Below are 22,364 nucleotides of genomic sequence, written 5' to 3' on the forward strand. Positions count from 1 at the left end.
GAGAGAATAAGAAACTAAAATTTTAGAATGGAATAATGATTTCCTTGCATGTCTAAATACATCAGCACAAAATTTTACACATTTTTAATTTAGAATGCTAGACTATGGGGAAAATAGAATATGTAAAGAGTGAAGAGTTGTCAGAAAAAAAAATAATGTTTTAGAATAATATGTTGGAAAGAAGGAAAATCATACTTGAGAATGATGATGGAAGCAATAGGTCACTTATGACTTTGGTCAAAGTAACAGTGCTCTAGTGATGGGGGAGGGAACAGGGCAAAACAAAACAAAACAAAAAAAAAACGCAACCTTGATCTCTCCTATATGGTTATGAGGATCTCATCATTAATAATTCTGAACATAGCATGAAGAAACTGACATCATTCCTTAGTGTGTTTCTAGGCTACAGGGTCACTTACCTTGATAAACAAAGTGAAATCCCTTAGCTGTTATTGGTCCAACTGAAGTAAATCGAATTGTGATCTGATTACCTGAACTCAGTGGAAGTGATTCTCCTACTCAACAAAACAAACACTAAGATATCATAAATAATTTCATTCAGTAAACCTAACAAATTATATTAATTTACACTGTTATTTGAAAATGTTAATCTATGTTCTATCAAAGTACTTTAATATATCCTACCTCTGACAATATATTTTCTTTGGGTTCAGCTTCAATCTCAACCTTTTTACCAGAAGGCTTTAATTACAGTTTGATACATATTGTCTCATTTAAAAAATAATCCTTAAATATTTTATATTACATTAAATACCACAGACTGTCTAAATATTATATTTACTTGATTACAATCCCCAAAAATAGTTGGTAATATTTTTCTCAAGCATTTGAGTTACTATCGTGTTTCTATTTTGTTTTCAATAAAGAGTGATTCTATTTTCAGTTTCTCATATGGATGACATAAATCTCAACTTTCACTATAATACCAATCAAAGTCAGTCTTTAATCAATAACTGATGCATGGCAGTTCTAGTAAAGGATACCTGAATGGGATCCTGAGAGGGAAGATAACAGAGAAGATTGCTGAGTTGGCCCATCATACACCTCAACAACATCGTGGAGTGATGTCTGGAAAAATACAAACTGGCCAAACACCACTGATCAACAGGAACCAGGAGAAGCAAACAAATCACCAACCATCCAAAAACGAAAACAAAAAATAAAAAAAAAAAAAAAATAGAAAGAGGAGGAGAGAGAGAACAAAGTATTACAATATAATACTCATCTTTTTTCTACCTTTAAAAGAGGGTAGGTGCCAATTGGTTGGTATGCCTAACACATGTATTTCAGGTCATAAAGGTAATGACCATAGCCTAAAAGCAATAAAATTTTTAAAATACTATTTTTTAAAAAAATAAATTAAATGAGTATAACATTTATTTTTAGATAAGAAGTCATCATAAGGTTGGTGATTAATACATTAGAATAACTCTGATTTTCCATTGGTAGTTTGATTCTTTTCACTTTGTGACTCTCTTCTCTTTTTCTAATTTTTTTCTCCTCTTTTCTATAAGATAGACAATGTTTCAATTTAGGGGATTTTTTTTTTTTTCTTTTTTAGATTGCCTTTAAAATCCTGTTCCATTATGAGTAATAGTTTCACTGGAAAAGTATCAGCAAGATACTTTTTAAGTATAGTGTTTAGTTCACATTGTAACTTAAAAATGATTCCTAAACATTGTTAACATTCTGCCAAAATAAATATTATACATAATTCCTCAGCAACGGAGATGTAAAATTTTACAAAATGGTTGGTTTCTCATAGTAAGTACAGATCTGAAGTACATATCAATAGATACTTATGTTTGTTCTTTTTGTGCTTTTCCTTCTATTATATGTGAACTTCACATGTGTAGAAATGATAGAAAATATAACTTAAAAGAAAGAACCTAATCCAAAGCAGAGATAAGCTTATACTTTGTGTTTTTTAAAAAAGGAAATATGTAATAAGAATTATCCTTAAAACATTTTATTGAATAGAAAAAATATGGGGTTTAAAAGGTGATTTTTTAAACTTTAATAATGTAAAAACAAGGTAACTTTTATAAACTCAAAATCACATTACTGTAATTAAACTATACATTGCATGAATATATATATTTTAAAAGTTCATCATCATTCACACTTAAATCACGTTTATGGTCATCCTTTGGTGATCCTTTGAAGACAGACTAATTCATATGAAACATGCTGAGTTTTGCATATGAACACACACACATAATACTATAAGCAAATATATATATATATACATATATATGTATAAATGTGTATATATATATATATATATAGATAGATAGATTTACATTTTTTTGCTTGCTAAAATAAGCTGGTGATCTCAGTCCAGTTCTTTGTGAAGTAAAGGAAAATGAATACAGATACAGAGTTGTTGCTTTGAACAATTCCTGAACATTGATGTGCTATATTTCATAAATAATCCTCCCAAAAACATTTCTTAAAAGTCATGAAAACAAATTTATGTTTCTATCGAATCAGATACATATAGTCTATCATTTACAAGCCATATGAAATTTCAGTCCAGATCATTTTAAAAGATCCATATATTGGTCCACCAAATCCCAAACCATCTCAAAAATATTCTAAAAAATATTAAGAAAGTTTTTGTTTTCTTTTTTGCATTTGTTTAGATTGGCGTTTGATCTGTTTCCAACTTTGTCTTTAAAAGTTTCTAACACAATGCAGATGTTACCACTTCCTTTTCAAGGGTCCCCTTACCCCCCACCCCAAAGTCATGTTAGCCTAATCATAAGCACTTTGCTAAAAACACTGAACAATCAGGCTCTTGGTAGATAAAGTATTCTTTCTCTATCATTTTTGGGAACACATTAGAAAAACAACAACAACACTAAAACTCAACATCCTTTAACTGTTTCTGCCAAAATATTTCACATATCATTAAAAACAAGCCCAATTCCCAAGCAAACTACCACATTATAAACAATATCTAAAAAAACAAAACAACACAAAACAACCCTCCCCCACAAAAAAAACTCAAGAGACCAAAAAACAATCATCCAAGAGCTTTTTCTTTTCTTTTTTTTTTTTTTTAATTTTTTCCAAGAGCTTTTTCTAAGGAAAAAGGAAAAACAATTTTTCCCTTGTTTTTAGGCCTCTTGTTTACAATTCTTATTTCTCTACAGGTAGACCAGAACTTTGTGTCACTTGTGAACTGGATATGTTGAAAGCGTAACTTCTAACAACAAAGCCATTAACACTGAGTATTTGCATCACGTTAAGTAATGAAAACTGTAGAATGTGTCCTTGGAGGGTTTTTGGTAACTTGTGCCTGCAATTTGTTGTGCTAATTCTGCAGTGACAGTGGAGAGAACAGAGAAGGGTAGAGGGGGAGGGAATGTAGTGTTCAATCTAGCCTCATTAATACCTATTAACTACTAGTAAGCTACTACTTTTTAACTTTGCATTAACATAGCCAATGGAAATCTCAAATTTAAAACAACTTCTATTATTCTATTACTAAAAAAAAAAGTTATTCTGAGAGTATTCTAAACCATTTTATGAAAAATAAAAATTTTAAATACATTTTGAATACGTTTTTGTAGTATGAAACATCAAGAACACTTGCATCATGATCTGATTTCCTACACATTACCACGGTTAAGTATTGCCTCACTAAATTATGTTACAAGCCCGAACCAAATCTTTCTCAGCCAGAAATCTCAAGAATTCAATGGTAAACCTTGTATTTGCTTCTCCATGCTGTCCATAAATGGCTTTATTTAGTTTTCTTATGCACACAGTAGTAGGTCTTCTGCTTCTAAAATGTTCTGAATGGCCAACTGCAACCTTTGCATGCTTGAGCCTATTGTAGGAAAAAATTGCGGAAAAACTTTAAGATGGATCAAAAGATAACTGAATGTTGTTTTTTTGGTAAGTGAAATGTTTTTTAGCATACCCTTCTGGGTCACCAGTGTTTTGGAGGTCTGTGGTGTATGTTAATTCCTGAGTTAAATAAAATTTTTGATATGTGAAAAAATTGATACATGTTTACTTATATTTGCATGGGAGTCGTGGTTACCCTCTTTAAAAAACAAAACAAAACAAAACAAAATTTAACACTGATCTAGAACCTCAACCTAATGACTGGACCATCTTTTTATTTCTAGGACTACAATTAACCTCAGAGTCTGGGTTTTATACTTCCTGAAATGATTAGAGAGCCCTCTATCTTCTTTTTCTTAGTTTCCAACAGAGACAGAATTTTCTGCATCTCAGCTCCAAGGCTTCTTTCCCTTTCTCTGGAGTTCTGCATGTGAATATCAAAAGCGCTCTGTTCTCAGGCTCTGAGACTAGGTTATAAACACTAAGTTATTTCTTAAGGAAAACACCAACTTAAGTGATTTTTTCCCCCTTTCTTAAGCAGGATAGATCTTAAAAATAATGTTTTAACTCCTTGTCAAAAATCCATTTTATAAAAAAAAATCAATTTTATAGTGTTATGTGTGTATTATTGCAAGCTAGGAAAAGGAAGAAAATAGAAACCTAATAAGGTGGAAATAAACATGTAAAATATTCCTACAAATCAGTCTATGCAAATAATCTGTTATGTCTGAACTACTTCTGAGCCTCTTATTTTCCACATATTTTATTCTCGAATACAGTTTATTAATCTAAGTAATATTTTTTATTCTTTCTGTGATGTCCTGGAAACTGAGCTGGGGTCAGAAAGCCAACTGGTCCAGAAAAAGTCCTCCTTTTACACCCCATTAACTCTATTTGTAGTCATTCAGGTAGCAGCTTACCTTTACCTATATAGAAAGATGTTAAGTTATCCAATTAATTTTTTTAATTTTTTAAAAAATATTTTGTATTGGAGTTCAATTTGCCAACACATAGTATAACACCCAGTGCTCATCCCATCAAGTGCCCCCCTCAGTGCCCATCACCCAGTCACCCCAACCCCCGCCCACTTCCCCTTTCACTACCCCTTGTTCATTTCCCAGAGTTAGGTGTCTCTCATGTTTTGTCACCCTCTCTGATATTTTCACTCATTTTCTCTCTTTTCCCTTTATTCCCCTTCACTAATTTTTTATATTCCCGGAATGAATGAGACCATATAATGTTTGCCCTTTTCCGATTGACTTATTTCACTCAGCATAATACCCTCCAGGTCCCTCCACATCGAGGCAAATGGTGGGTATTTGTCATTTCTAATGGCTGAGGAATACTCCATTGTATACATAAACCACATCTTCTCCACTCATCTTTCGATGGACACAAAGGCTCCTTCCACAGTTTGGTTATTGTGGACATTGCTTCTATAAACATCGGGGTGCAGGTGTCTTGGTGTTTCACTGCATCTGTATCTTTGGGGTAAATCCCCAGCAGTGCAATTGCTGGGTCGTAGGGCAGGTCTATTTTTAACTCTTTGGGGAACCTCCACACAGTTTTCCAGAGTGGCTGCACCAGTTCACATTCCCACCAACAGTGCAATCAGAAAAGACCCCGAATAGCCAGGGGAATATTAAAAAAGAAAACCATAGCTGGGGGCATCACAATGCCAGATTTCAGGTTGTACTACAAAGCTGTGGTCATCAAGACACGGTGGTACTGGCACAAAAACAGACACATAGATCAATGGAACAGAATAGAGAATCCAGAAGTGGACACTCAACTTTATGGGCAACTAATATTTGACAAAGCAGGAAAGACTATCCACTGGAAAAAAGACAGTTTCTTCAATAAATGGTGCTGGGAAAATTGGACATCCACATGTAGAAGAATGAAACTAGACCATTCTCTTACATCATACACAAAGATAAACTCAAAATGGATGAAAGATCTAAATGTGAGACAAGATTCCATCAAAATCCTAGAGGAGAACACAGGCAACACCCTTTTTGAACTTGGCCACAGCAACTTCTTGTAAGATACATCCATGAAGGCAAAAGAAACAAAAGCAAAAATGAATTATTGGGACTTCATCAAGATAAGAAGCTTCTGCACAGCAAAAGAAACAATCAACAAAACTACAAGACAACTTACAGAATGGGAGAAGATATTTGCAAATGACATATCTGATAAAGGGCTAGCATCCAAGATCTATAAAGAACTTATGAAACTCAACAGCAAAGAAACAAACAATCCGATCATGAAATGGGCAAAAGACATGAACAGAAATCTCACAAAGGAAGACACAGACATGGCCAACAAGCACGTGAGAAAATGCTCCGCATCACTGGCCATCAGGAAATACAAATCAAAACCAAATTAACTGTAAACCAACAACAGGGCAACAGGGTATGTTAGGCCATCTTTCAATGCAGATCATTGGTGTGCTAATCATTTAATCCACTCTTAAAAGCAAGACCTCTACCTACCTCTAATGGACAACATGTAGGAGGTATTCCAGATGTCATTTTTTTTTTTAATTTACAATTTAGATTTTTTGAAAAGATTTTGTTTGTTTGTTTATTTATTTATTTACCTGAGAGAGTGCACAAGAGCACAAACAGGGGGAGAAGCAGACTTTCTGTTTGATCAGGGAGCCCAATTCAGGGCTGGGTCCCAGGACCCTAAGATCATGACCTGAGCCAAAGGTACATAACTGACTGAGTCACCCAGGCACTCCTACAAGTTAGATTTAGAAGTCACTTAAATAGTCTGCTTAAATCACTTAGAGAAAAAAACCCTAATTTAGATCAGATTGATAGAATATTTGTCCCAACTTTAAAATTTTGTCCTAGTTCATTTGCTCACCCATAAGCAAATAAACTCATAATGAGAGAGGACATTGTGTTTGTCTATTTTTCTTGTAGATAATGCAAGGTTTATTTGACATATAATTTTTACGGTATTCTACTCAACCAAGACAGAGAGAGGTGAGGTTCCATTTACTGAGATGGTTTGCATGATACAAATGTTCATTTAACTAAGTCTCAAAGAACATTTGTTTCTTTAGTTTGCACCAACTCTTTCATTTCTTCTTTAGTCATATTCATTTAACTCATGAGATTTTTTCATTCTGCTTAATTTAGCCATTTCAAATGTAAGTCAGTAAATGATGAGAGGGTGCCTAGGATGGCATAAAGAAACTCCTGAGCAATAAAATGGCTGCACGGTTAGAATGCACATTGCTGACCAACAGTCCCTCAAGAAGGATCTTTGTGGAAAACAGTGCAGTGGATGCCCAAAGTGTGACATCATGCACTACATGGGTTAGAGCCCAGAGGAGTGCACATTTATTTAGAATATAAATAAATAGTTCTCTACTCTCAACTGTTGCTGCAATGTTCCACCATTGCCTAAGCAAGTCAGAAACTTGCAGGAGTTGCACTTAATTCTTGTGCCATCAAAATATTAGTGCATTCATTGTACAGAGGCTTACCGATTTAGCAACTAATTTTAAATGAGGATAATAAAACAAACATGGACATGATTGATGTTATTCAGTGATTAGGATTGGAGTTATTCAATCAAAGATAAATATTGAGTTTATGCAAATATAGAAGGATTTTAATTTTGCTTTTGTCAATTTCTTTTTTTCTCTCAGGAAGGAATAATTCACAGAGTATCTCAGTGGTACACTAGTTTCAAAAAGAAAAAAAAAATACAACCCTCAGATTCAGATGGAATCATGACTAAAGGAATCGATCTAACCATTTCTGTTTAAGGTGGCGAATGGTAAAATGAAAATGTCTAAGAATTTGTGGCAAATTGAGGTCTCATTCTGACTTGCTTTGATGTAATCAGGGAGATAGGTCTCTTAGGGCAGTGGTAGTTCTATTAGTCAGATGGGTGGGATCTTATCCACTATGGTGCCAATGCACTAAATGACAAGATTTATTTGTTTTATGACAGAATGGATAAAGCAGCTTCCAGATTGCCAGCAACTTCCACTGAGCAGATTTGAGAGGACTAATGCTTTGAAATCACAAATCTACAGGTCTCAAATGCCCTAATAAAGGATAAATGAAAACTGGCAAATGAAGAATTAAGGTCGAGTTCTGGAATCAGACTCTAGGACTGATTCTAGGATGAGTCACAGGAGGAAGTTACCTCACCTTTCCATGCCTCAACTTCTTCATCTGTAAAATGGGGAGTAATAAAAATACCCAACCTCGTAGGACTGATGTGAATTATTATATACATTGATACTTGTAAAACACTCCGAACAAGTGCCAGAAATATATCAAGAAGTATTAGCTATGACTATTAGTATCTTAGCTTTGTAAATATCTATGCTACTAATTTAATATGAAAATTCACTGGTTAGCGGCAAAAGTTAATTGACCTTCGAGATTAGATAGCATATTTTTCTCATACTCGCCTTTCCATACATGCCTATTTAGAACAAATGGTAGAGCTAATTGGCTAAGAAGAGCATTCCACCCATTTTAATCAAGGTTCATATGTCTTAACGATTTCAAAATGGCTATGCACTTCTCTGTTTACTTGATTTTACATTCTATCCTTTTGACTGGAATATGAAAATGTAATCAGCAGCTTTCTATATAGGCTAAGAAAAAGGGAATAAGGTGTGAGAGCATTCTACTTTAGTTTTAGTTTTTTCCCTTCATCTTAAGTCCTAGCCCCTTTGTTGCAAAATCACTGAAATGCCATCACAAAGGAAATAGTTCTACACAGAGGGGAGGCTGGGCAGAAAAAGGAAAATAAAAATATCATAAATTCCTATTAGATCTCAGAATAATTCTCAACATGCTTGTTATCCTTTTTGAAAATCTATGCATTCTTTTGTATTCTAGGGCTCATTTTAATTGTATTAGATAGTTGGTTAGTTGCTCTGTTAAAAAATTGTAAAGAAGTCACCTGTGTTTTGCTCAGCTTGCATTTTATTCACCAACATGGCACAGGAGAAAACACACACATGCACTCATACTACCAGCCAAATAGAAATAAGATTCAAAGCAAAGATGTATTTAGAACTGTACCTGATTGTGTGTGGAAGCATAAAAAAATTACCATTGGTGACATAAGATAACAAAAGGTTTGGCTACCTGTATATGAATTTTGCCTCATATTTTCATCACATATGAATACTTCAAGACAATATTGTAGAAATGTCCATGTATGCTGAATGCTTCCATTTTCAATTAGTAACATATACATACAATACTCTTCTCTATATGCTCTGTGAAACTACTTATCATTTAAAAAGCTCCAAACTTGCTTTTGGGATATAATGCCACTTGGATACCTCATGATTTTAAAAGCATTCTCTTGGGATCCCTGGGTGGCGCAGCGGTTTGGCACCTGCCTTTGGCCCAGGGCGCGATCCTGGAGACCCGGCATCGAATCCCACATCGGGCTCCTGGTGCATGGAGCCTACTTCTCCCTCTGCCTATGTCTCTGCCTCTCTCTCTCTCTCTCTCTCTCTCTCTCTCTGTGACTATCATAAATAAAAAAAATAAAAAATAAAAAAATAAAAAATATAAAAGCATTCTCTTTTAAGGTGATTACAAGTATCCAACTAAAACCTTGATTTTATGAAATAAAAATATACATGTATAAAGGTAAATATAACAATTTATTCAAAAGCACCAAAGGGCAGAACATTTAAAATCAGTCCCAAATCAAATTAGTGTGCAAGTTATTTTCAAAATGTCATCTTAACACTGGAAAAGTCTGAGTAGAAGTTGTATTAACTGATAGAATAATAATTGAGAATTTCATCAGTATTTTGGGAGCTTTTATATTTTCTTCATATCAGATTCCAAATACTTATGTTTATTATTATAGTACAATACTAGTAAACTATTAACTCAAAATGAGGTGCTTTATACTAATGAAGCATTTTAGTTAAGGTAAGCCATGTGAATCATATACTAATTATCTAGGGACTATTTAAATTACAAAGAAGCTTGCCTCCACCATAGATTCTGGGGCCAGTCTTGCCCTAGAGCAAATAACCTAGAAGTGCTACATTCAGCAGGAGCTCACAGACTACCATGAAGAACATATGGCTCTGAAAATAAATATACCAAAAGCTTGTTACTGCAATTTTGTAATAATCAGGAAAAGATGCTATTTAAAAAACAAAATCATGGCTCTGACCATGGTACCTAATTATCCAGTAACTAAGTAGCTCCAGAAATCTTGTCCTGCTTTGAATTCATAACAGTAAACAGGATCCTGATTTATTTTCCTATTGGCAATTTCCTTTGTGAATCCTGTGCTGATCTATAAGCTAGGTTTACTGACTAAACCCATAATATTTAGTTTCAGGCTTCTGGCTGGCTGTATATACTGTGACCATTTGCTCATCATCAAAATTTCAAACTGCCTATTCTATAACTTATTTTAAACCTATGAGCATTATAAAAAACCCTCTTATAGCAAATGTAGTTCAGTTTTCTTTAATTGTTTCAGGAACAAATATCTATTCAAAGGGAAGCCAGCAGCTTATCTGCAATTTGGCAATTGTAACATTTCCCAATAGCTGAAAATTAATTTGGTGTTCAGAAAGCAATGAAATCAAGAAAAACACAATAAGCAATTCTATTGCATGTTTAAAAGAATTAAAACTGGAACGCAAAATTAAAAGTTTAAAGTGTTACAATATTTTATTAGCACTTTTATTTTTAACTCACTTTCAACTTGGATAAGTATTTTCCTTTAACCATTCCTAAGTCTTTTTTCTACTCATTTGGCAGAGTATGTCTGCCAAATCCCAACTAGGCCAGACAGATTTAGGTCAGGAAAACATTCTCATGTGGACTATAACATAAGTTAGTGGATTTTTTTTTATTATGGAAATTTCCAAACATATACAAAGTAGAGAGAATAGAAAAATAAACACTCATGAACCCATCCATCTGGTTTCAACACTTATGAACATTTCCAATTTTATTTCATTTATTCTCTTCCAACTCTCCTATATCATCAACCTGGAAATACGTTAAAGCAACTCCCAATATCCTACCCTTTTCCCATAAAGGCTTCAATATTTACTTCTAACAGATAAGGATTTTAAAAAATAACCATGAATAACTACCCTATCTAATAAAACTAATAATAATTTCTATCATTTAATAACCATTTCATGATTTCTCCCCTCCAAAAAAGTACTTTTTATAGTTGTTTTGATTAACTTAGGATCCATACAGGATCCATATATTCCATTTGGTTTATGTCACTAAAGTCTCTTCCAATGTATGAAATCCCTGAGTACCATCTTATTTTGGATATCATATACTTATGGAAAAATATAGGTCTTCTGAAAGCAGGAAGATAGAAGTAGGATAAAAGTCAAATGATCAAAATTTTCTTGTCATCTAGTTTTTGTTGAGAGTTAATTTGATGAAGCTACTACAAGCAAATGATTTTCTGTGCAGAACACCTCTGGAGGTAAGAGTGCCACTATGTGGATTCAGTTCCTAATCCTCTAAAATCCCATTTCAATCAGAGCATTTTGTTTCTCTGTTTTATTTATGGGATTTTCATATACAATTCAGCATTAAGTCTGGATTCAAATTCTTGCTTTCAGTGAATTCTTTACACTTGGCATATTGCTTCCTACGCATGCCGTGCCTTTACTGCAGGCTCAGCACCCAGAACCCCTCAACTCTCAAAGTTCTACTGCCTAAGAGTTCTTTAATTGGCAAAATTTACATCTATTTTAGGATGACAGATGGAGGGGTTCATCATAGGGCAAAATTTTAAAGAGTTTCACATTTTTTCAAAAAAAAAAAAAGAAAAAGTGCTTCTAATGAATAAGGTATTATATGTCCTGTAGACTCTTAGCCCTTTTTAGGGATAGATTTTAGAATTCAGAAGAGTAGTAGGGGCAGCTCTTTCTACCCATGTGTCCTATCCTACGCTTTAATAAAACCACCTTTTTCGTACAAAAGGAGGAGGAGGAAGAAGAGGAGAAGGAGAGGAAGGATCTAAGTGACTTTTGTTCTCATAAACATTTACAAAATAAAATGTTAGTCATAAAGAACCTGGGATTTACAGTTCTACACACCTGGATTTGACCAGCTTTGCTACTTAGTGTTGTGTGACCTTCACCAAGCTAGTAAGCCTTTTTGAATCTTTTTCCTAATCTACAAAATAACACCCACTCCATAGGATTGTTGTAAAGATGAAGCTCTAAAGCATCTTGGCCCACAGGTGTGATACACACAATATCACCTGCATATATACACACACACATACATATGCATAAAAGAACATACACCATATCTTGTGACTTTTTAAATCTCTTATAAAAAGTATTAATATACAATTTTATAAATAAGTGAAATTAACCATTATTTTTTTAAGTCTACCAAATGTGATGATTAGTAGCAATAGTAGTCATCTTAACAATGGAAACAAATAGGAATATCAATCAAATACTAGCATATCAATTTTGGAAACACCTTATCATTCATTTAGTCCAAATCATCAGGTGCTACAAATATTCTTTTAATCTTTAACCTTCCTCAGAGAATAACTACAGGCATAATGGAGCCTAAATGAGTTATTGAAACAAATCTATAAAATATGTATTATTCAAAGAACATGCTGACCTCAACTAGGGGAAAACTGGTCTTATTTATTGTTTCAGTTCTCCAAAAGACTTTACTTCTACAATTATTTTTTTTTCTTTTCAGAAATAGTCTCAAACTATATTGTCCATAATAAAAGAAAGAAAATATTTTATGCTAGCCTGGAAAGAGCTACTCTTCTTCTAAGTACAAATAAAGAAACTTATCTCACAATTGCTCTTTTAAGATCTTTGCCATCTCTCTAGTTGACCTTATCATTGATTTTAGGCAACATCACTATCATTATCTAAAGCATCTAATATTCTTCCACACTTCATTCCAAATCCCGTACTATTATTGAATTAGTTATTATTTACTGTGTGCAAAATTCTGTACTGTTGCTGACAAACTTACAAATGGAAATTCTAGACATATTGATAAATATTGATAAATTTCAGTTTATTATATAAAGACTTTTGACTAGAAAATCATTTAGTTATACAGACAAGGCTGAAAGAAATTTGAGACTATTTTTTTTCCTTCACTTGGTGCACATATAAAATTTTTTTGGATTAACATCACTAATTGATAAATGATGAACCAATCGATGTTTGTGGTGGATGTATAAATCCATTGATATCTGCTTCCTGACCCAGAACTTTGTACATAAATATCAATTTAGTTCCTTTTAAGAAAGTTTATAGATATGTTAAGGAACACTCCATTGAATTAATAAAATCTCATTTTGTGGATGTGGACTTTTGTTAACAAAGAATTAGATCTCATGGAAAATTAGTGATACAAGGGTCAGTGGAGACATGTATTTCTCTACTCTCACATTGGGCCAATCTACAACCTATGAATGAGTTGTGTTCAAAGGTATTACTAGTAGACTGTCAAGATTTTAAAATGCATGTTCTCATGACAACAATGTAAAAATGATAAGTGTTCAGATTAACTTACAAGATCAATTTAACCTAAAATCAGTGTAGTTCATGAAAATAACAGAATATTTTAACTGTATAAGATATTTCATAATATTTGTTTTACAAATGAGGTAACTGCAGTACAAAAAGGTTGAATGATTTAGAACAACTATCCTATAGGAAAATGCATTCTAAGCTCCAATTATAATAACAAGAAACACCCAGCAGGATTTGGGACTTCCCTGGGAGAAGAAAGGTCAAAGTCTCTAGACATAAATAATATAATTACTACACCTGCATGGAAAACACTGCTTGATTCCTTTTTTTTTTTTTTTAAAGAATAACTGGCATAAAATATTAAGTGTAGTTTCAGGTGTACTGTGTCACAACATAGTAATTCAAAATTTTATACATTATGAAACAGTTACCACAATAAGTCTAGTTACTATCTGTCACTATACAAAGTTGTTACAGTATTATTGACTATGTAGGTCAGTATACATATATTATCTACAATGTTACCTATGATAAAGTTTAAGTTAGGCACAGTAAGAGATTAACAAGAATAACTAAAAATAACATAGAATTATTACAATATACTGTAATAAGTCATATAAATGTGGTCTCTCTCTGTCAAAATATCTTATTGTGCTGTGCTCACCCTTCTTGTGTGATAATGTGGGATGATGAAATGCCTACATGATGAGATGAACTGAGGTGAATGACGCAGGTGTGTTGTACCATTAAACTATTAATTACTTTCTGACAATACCTCAGAAGAGGATCATCTGCTTCTTGACCACAATTCACTGCAGGTAACTAAAATCATGGAAAGCAAAATAGTGGATAAAGGGGGACAACTGTATTCAAATTTCTTGGGTTGTCTAGATATGTCAGAGTCCTTTTAAATATTCTAAGTTACTTAATAAGCTATAATTCCAATGGAAATATCTCACATTACAATATAAAAAAGCTTTTTACTTACTGTGCAAAAACTATTCATAGACCTGTATAAAGCATTTAGCTTTTAAAAGAAGTTGTGTGAAAAATGTGTTTTGGATTGTCTTCAATGAAAAAATGGTTGAAAATTAATCATTTTGTATCTGAATGCAAAACAAGCTAAAATAGCATCGCCTCCATTCTTCTCAATCTACTTGTAGGAAAAGTTAACTGTTCAGAGCTCTGATTAGTGGTACACACAAAGACAGCTAAAAAATATGACTTCAAAAATAGTAACTATTTACTAATTTGTTTCTAGTTACCATAACAAAGAATAATTAGTAACACGCTTAACTGAATATTTAAAAATTAATTTATAATTACATTATCATTATTAATTAAGACCATATAAAGACATAAAATACTTGGGCACGTGAATCACTTTATATTAGGTATAGGTTAAATAATATACAAAGCCATTATAATTAGCACCAAAATACAAATGGAATATTCTTTTTATTCCAGTGAGAAAAATCTTATTTTTAATGGAGATTTTAAGACTCCTTTCTATTTCTTTTCACGTTTCAATTCTTCTATTTCTTTTTCATGTAGTAAGAATTTTGTTGTTTTCATGATTCTTGCATAACAATTATTCTGCTATAAATAACTAAATTTTATTTCTTGTTAATTGTTAGAGAATCTTTATAGTTAAATGGTGCTGGGCCCCAATTGGCAATAACCATTAAGCAAATAATTCACATGTAAAATGGGACCATTAGAACTTATTTTAACATATGATATTCCGAAGTAAATAAGAGACTCTGAAAACCTTCGGACTATATGTTGTAAGAGGGTTGCATGTGGTTTTTAAGTAAAGATTTGAGAATCAGAGCTATTAGAAATTTTAATTCTAATTCTCAAATTCTATTTTATATTTTTTTCATACTTAGAGATGATGGATATAGTGTGTTAAATAATATTCTGACTTCAATTTGTGAATACCAAATTTTCTTTCAGGTTAATTTGGACTATTTGATGGATTAGATAATTCATTTAGATTCAGTGGAAGGCAAAGAGGAGCCATGAAAAAAAATCTAAAGGAAGCCTGTAGTTACTGTTTTGGGCCTCATTTTCTATCCATACTTAAGGTGCTAGAAGATTTATGTGTATTGTGTCAGGTTTTACCTATGATGACTTGACCAGTAGGTGCTATTATCTCTATTTCAAGAAAGAGGAAACTAAGGCCCCAAGACCAGCCCAAGGGTAACTTGTATAGCTTAAATTCACACTCATTTTTAATCACTGTAGTAAACATGGTGTATCAAGTCTATTGGACACAGACTGGATCATTTTTTCACATTCCATCTTCCATATGATAAAACTATTTTCATTAATAGTCAGAAAGTGAATAATAGATAATAATGACCAGAAAAAAATACAGTGAAAATTTTCCCTTTTTTGAACTGTGTGTATATGTTTATACATACAAAATATGTACAATAGTATATATAACCTGTGTAATTATATAATGATGTATATATTATAGTAGTAAAAAGTTCAAAATAAGAAAATAAATGTTATGATACAAAAAGGAAAGATGCAATGGAGGGATATTTTCATTTTATGACAGTAATTTTGAAAAAGATAAGAAAACAAGCCTTTACTAAAGTTTGGACTCTTTCAGTTTTTTAAATTTTAAGCAGAAATAAACAACGCAGGAGTTTACATAGGATAGACTAACTGAACTAAGTCAAATTTTGTTTCTTTCCCTTATAATCAGTGCTCTATCATATTGATACTATTTAAATGAAGGAATATATAGTACAATAGGGTTGGAGACATGAAGTAAAGTGAAATAGAATGATTCCAAATCATTGACAATTTACTCTAAAAAAATGACTGTGGTTGCTTAGTTCTAGCATATCAAGGGCAAAAATATCCAGAAAAATAAAAATAAAATAAACACTGGGGAATTGGCATGTGTGTATGTAAAACATAAAAATTAATTTCACATTTCAATAGATGGTTTGTTGATTGCAAACTTTCTATAACATTTTTAGAAATGATCTTTAGCATCAAAGGAGCTAAATAGAATCACATATCCTGTTTTGTTTTGTTTTAATTAGGTAAAAAGCTGAAAAAATGAATTATTCCATTCTATGATTGGTTTCTGGCCACTCTGTGACCCTTTCTTCCTGTATGCTTATGAAGCCAAGCTTCATAGACTAATGCTATCACTTATAGCTCCTAAAGTTATGTTCTGCTCCTCCAACTTCTCTGACACTGTGTATCTAGACTGTCTCATTTTCTTAGCTAATGTCTAGTCTCTTTGAAGACTCAGCTCAGAGAAGCTGAATACTCACTACCATTACCTCAGAATTTACTGAATGAAGGGTTGCTCAAATATGCTTGGTGGTATCTACTGCTTATTGTGGTTCCATAAGTTTTTACATTATTTTGAAATTTCAGTTTAAATACCTTTTTTTCCTCCACTACTTGAGATTCTTTGTGTATTACAGCACCTACTTTCCTGGCACTCACCCCATATTTGTGTAATGAATGTAGAAACTCCAATTATGTATTTCCCCCCACCCACAAATCAGAAATGCTGAGACAATGTTTTCATTCTTTTCAGATAATCAACACAACACCTTGCAATCATTTCAAATACCAGGTGTGAAAAAAGGTGTGTCAGCATGGATCTCTGTTTTCATTTTTTTTGTTTTGTCTCACAAACAATCAATATTATTTAAGCAATTATAAATCATATCTGACAGAGCTTCTGAAATATAAATTGAGTTGTCACAAGTTGCTTAAAAAGGATAGCAAAAATGAGAGTATTTAGTCCAGTTCACTCGAGATTGATGGCTTCATGTCCTTAAGAGGGCAGTACAGATGCCACCAATCAAATAAAGACAAGCTGCCTGTCCTCTTCCAAATCTCTCCTAACTTGAGGAAAGGTATTTGCCTAGTCACCCAATCCATTTAACAATTTAGGATGATCTATTCTGTGTCTATGCTAGGCCTTGAGGTACAGGTTCTGCCTCCTGGAGCTGCTTCCTTAAGTACTTCCTTCGTATAAACTCAAACATAGAAACACACAAGTTACTACTTTCTATTTCTAAATGTGTCTTGATTCTAGTCAACTACTTTCTCTCTTTATTCGCATTACCACCTCCTCACTTCAGACTCCTATCATCTCTAACCTTCTCTGTGATGTCCCTATGTACAAATCTGAAGCAAATCCACTTCCTTCTCCATAGCTTTATGAAAGTGAGTAATCTAAAATACAAATCTGATTTAGTCACTTCCCTATATGACAGTTTAGCTGTGGTTGACCAGATGGGCTGCATGAATAACTCATATTTTCATCAGATACCTTCCCTCCCCAGTTATTTCCCTGGCATTTAATTTCTAAAGCTTCTTAAAGTTCCAAGCCCACCACCACCACCACTTTTGTTAAGAAAAATGCTTGTGACTTTTTCAGTTTCTAATATGAACACTAGTTCAATAAACTATTTTAAGGGCACCTGGGTGGTTCAGTGGCTGAGCATCTGCCTTTGGCTCAGGTCATGATCCTGGGGTTCCGGGATTGAGTCCCACATAGGGCTCCTCGCAGGCAGCCTGCTTCTTCCTCTGCCTATGTCTCTGCCCTCTGTTTCCCTCATGAATAGATAAAATCTTAAAAGATTAATGTTTTATTTATTTTTATTTTTTTAGATTAATGTTTTATTAATGCTCATTTAGCAATAATAACTGCTTTGCAAATTTTAGAGTCTTGACCTGTGTAGTTCACTCCTAGGAAAAGAAATTTGGAGGTACCAAAATCCAAGCTAAAATCAGAGTATTAAGAATTAAAAAAAAAAAAAAAAGAATTTCAGCACACACAAAACTTATTCTTAAAACAGAGGTATGAAATAATTTCATCCTAGAAGGTAAAAGCTTGGATATACCAACAAACAAACAGAGTTTTGATCTTAAGAAAAGGTAAAAGAAAAAGCTTGGAAACTTGGTCTCAAGTTCATGAACAGATTAGAAGTCCAGTCAATACCATTTTATTCAACAAATATTTATTGAGTGCTTATAACATATAAGTAAATATCCTTGGAGCTCACAATATACGGTCTCTGCCCTCAACAATCTCATAGGCTATGAAGGTGATAATAGATTAGCATATATTTATCAACCTGAATGATAAATTCCAGTGGTGGAGCTTTTTTTCTTTAGTGCTCTTTTCATGCTACTCCTTGCTAAGAATGCCCTCCCTTTTCCCCTCTGACTGCATGACATCTACCACTTTGCCAACAGGAAGCAAGGCTCACCTCCTACGTGAATCCTTTCTGAATTCTCATCATGCAACCCCACACATTTTTAACCTACTTGAACTCCTGGGTCTTAATATCTGCACCACCCATTCTGATCTGCATATATTGCTGTTAGTTCTTATTTAATGGTAATCCTTGATGACAGGCACTCATGCTACACTAGGCATTGAGGACACAAGTGTAAAAAAGATGGGCACAGTTACAGATCTCATGGGACTGACAGTGTACCATAGAAGACAGTACTTAAGTGCTGAATTAGAGGTATATAAAATGAGTACTATGACCCCAAGGTATGATAGAATAAAATAAAAGTACAATATTTTTGTATTACTAGTATGAAAAGATATAAGAATGTCTTTATATGGCACCACCTACATGGATTTCATCTTAGGCAGAGAGTTTCAAAAGAAATTGTGGTTAATCATCAAAACCTAACCTCAAATCACATTGAACTTAATAATATAGACAATCTATAATTAAACACCTTTGTGACCCAAATCTCCAAAGCAACAAATTATTTTACAAACATGAAAGTATGTAACTTCTGTTGGAATAGGCTACCTGGAATAGGTCACCAGGGACTTTTTCTCTATTTTATAAAGAATTTAAATTTAGAAATTATCCATGACTTTTCAGTAAACAAAATTCACCAAGAAATCACTATCATGTGGACCTTATAGAGAAATAATAAATTAGACATCAAAATTTCTGCAATAGGTACAATTAAAAAAAAAAGTCTGATGCCCCAGGTAGGTTAAAACAATACCAATCAACAACCTAATTCTAGGCATTAGTCATGCACTTCTAATGCCAATGAAATAGGATTCGTTTTTAGAAAACAAGGCCAGTGTCTTTATTTATCCCTAATAATTCCTGCATAAAATCTTCTTATAAATATCTTTTAGAATATCTTTAAATTTTGTCTCACATGTCTGAGGCAGGGAGGAGAGCAAACATAAGCTTATTGAATAGGAGCACGTGTATTATATATATCATATTTCTCAACTTTTAAAATCACTCTTCCAACTCCAATTCTCTATTTCTCCCTTCATTACTCTCTTCTTCAAACAAATCCAAGAATGAGCTACAAGCTATAAAATGATTCAATAGAAGAGTGGCAGAGGTCAGACTAACTGGGAAGAAAGTAAGCAGTTATCACCAACCCCAGTGCTTTCCTCTATAATTCCTTTTCAAATAGATACATTACACTATGAAAAAAAAAATGTTACATGAACATGATTAAATTCATTTATGTAATCAATTATATTAATTACTGTCTATGCCAGGTACTCAGGGTCAACTTGAAGCATATGAGCATCTCGTTGATAATTTGTTGCTCCTGCAAACTAATATTCTTTAATCACTAAGGTTAGAGAGAAACTGGTTTTTAAGTAAAAGAAATGTGTGCATTTTTATGTTCAAAATATTGGATTTATTATATGATATGAATTTATAAAAGAGTACTTATGAACCTGACAATACATGTCTTAGGAGACATAGTAAACTGTTCACATAAATCACCTGGTAAACAGCCTATGCCATGCATTGATACTTTCCAGAATTTCAACTGATGGCAACTGCTGATTTCAGATAATACTCAATTTACTAATCTAGAGAATGAAATTATCAAATGTAATATGGAACCTTCACTAGCCTATCCCTAATCTTGTCAAGAGAGAGAAAAGGGAATTTAATTTAGTTGTTAGGGCTGTGTGTGTGCATGGGAGCATGTGTATATGCTTACTTCCACTTGAGGTAATTAGACTAGGATTCTAGATGGGGATGAGATCACTTTTTTATTTCTGTGGATGGATGTCTGCGCAGCTGCCTAAGTTCTGCCCATCCCAAGATCAAACTCTGAAGATAATTCAAATATTACTGTCATCAAGCCATTCCCTACCCTCACAGATATTAAAGTGATTCATGTCATTAGAATATAGGCCATTGAATTACAAAGGAAAGAGAAGTAAAAGAGAAAGAAGTCTGTCCTGGGTATCAGACACATGGTGGCTGCTTGAGTTTTGATGCTTAAATGTATATTCTATTAAATAGAAAAATTAATTTTAACTTTATCATGAAAAAAATCAATACTTTTAAAAACGATTTTTCTTTAAAGCTGACTGGCAACATAAGCAGAGGTGATGATTTCCTTAAGAATCATTTCAGGAAAAGATTGTTTCTCATTGTATATTTATTTTATGCATAAAACATATAGTAGTATATGTTAAGTTTCAGATTGTTAGTAATGACTTAGAGAAAAGGACGGTAAGAAAAATGAATGGTGATGAGGTATGGCACGTGTCTCCTATTTAATTTCTTTAGAGAGGCAGAACTTGAACAACAGAGAAATGATGGATGATTTCTGTAGACTGCGCTACTCAATAAATATATGAAGGCCACCTTGAGCTGTGAAATCTACTCTCTCTACAAAGTGAACATTTCCTGAGCTGACCCAGGTTTGTCACCCTGAATGTGAAACTTGCTATGCTTTATACCTATGAGTTACTTTTCGGGCATTGACTGGTTACGTGGCAAGCATGCATGAAGTACTACATATTGAGTAATCACCTCAAAAAAATGGGGTAGAGAGGAGGTAATGTTCTGTTCATCCTTTTTCATTTCCAAATTTATTCCTCCTCCCTATAACAGTTTGCAAAACTTTTCTGTTCTCTCTCTTTGAGAATCCGCCTCTCAGGGCCCTGTCCCAAACTTTGCACCTCGGGGTTGTTTTGTAATTTTTTTTCCTTTCACCTCTCTGGTTCTGCCTCCCCCTCTCTCTTCTCTTGATTCTACATTACACAATCTGACCTACCCTTTCTGCTTGACTCTATATTACATGACCCTACTGAATCATATGAAAACTTGCAAATACTTCCTGCAGGGAAAAATAAGATGAGTGAACAAAGCAATAATCTAAAGTAAGGGAAGGAGTAAGGCTAGCAATGCTCATATATTAATATTTTCTTAGCACACAAAAGTTAGAAAAACATGCCTTTGTGTTTTATATTCCCCTGTTCTATGTACTCAAGGATTTAGAACAGAAAGCCAAGACTCTAAGAGTTTGTAAAATTGATTTATTAGATCAGAACAAGTATATATTTTTTGATGAATTAGAGCAGTATGGACTAGAATAGAAAGCAACAAAATAAGAGGAGAAAAAAGATCAGAGACATCTCAGGAAGAAAGGGAAATAAGTATCAACTGGGTTGAGAGGCAAAACATTCCTTCATGTGGCTTTTAGTCAAAAAGTTTGGAAGTTTGTAATGATATTAGGTGCTAAGCTATTAATTTCTACATAAAGACAAAAACTCAATCCTGAAGAATATTTACTTTAATGCTTTGTTAGAACTATTTCCTGTGAGCCAACCACATTTTGGCATAAATTACAGAGACAAAAAAGTAACTGTGACTACAATGAATTCTTATTCCAAAAGTACAGGTTGGTAGGTTCAAAGAGAAGTTTGTATGGGAGCAGTGCTATCATTGTTTATTTTAAAATAAATTTAGAGAGTAAGCTCATATTCCAAGAAGATGAAATAACTCACCATTGTAGACAGCTACCTCCCAAGGGCAGAAATGATCTACAGCAGGGAAAGAATGAAGAATGTTCCCTGTATGTATTTTACCAGCTGTGTGGAATAGAATATAAGTTCTTGTGGGCAGAGAAGTCTAAAAACATAGATATG

General features: G+C 33.3%; 1 protein-coding gene across 1 annotated transcript in view; it reads right to left on the reverse strand.

Moving 5' to 3' along the window:
- Positions 1-22,364, reverse strand: part of CSMD3 (CUB and Sushi multiple domains 3) — a 1,166,404-nt gene that overhangs the window by 165,413 nt on the left and 978,627 nt on the right. Inside the window, exons 33-34 of the mRNA XM_077847015.1 lie at positions 1,005-1,118; positions 420-515 (exon numbers count right to left, since the gene is read on the reverse strand). Coding sequence (XP_077703141.1) covers positions 420-515; positions 1,005-1,118 — 210 coding nt within the window. The remainder of the gene's footprint in view (positions 1-419; positions 516-1,004; positions 1,119-22,364) is intronic.

The sequence above is a fragment of the Canis aureus genome, chromosome 14, assembly GCF_053574225.1.
Source record: "Canis aureus isolate CA01 chromosome 14, VMU_Caureus_v.1.0, whole genome shotgun sequence".
NCBI classification, from domain to species: domain Eukaryota; kingdom Metazoa; phylum Chordata; class Mammalia; order Carnivora; family Canidae; genus Canis; species Canis aureus.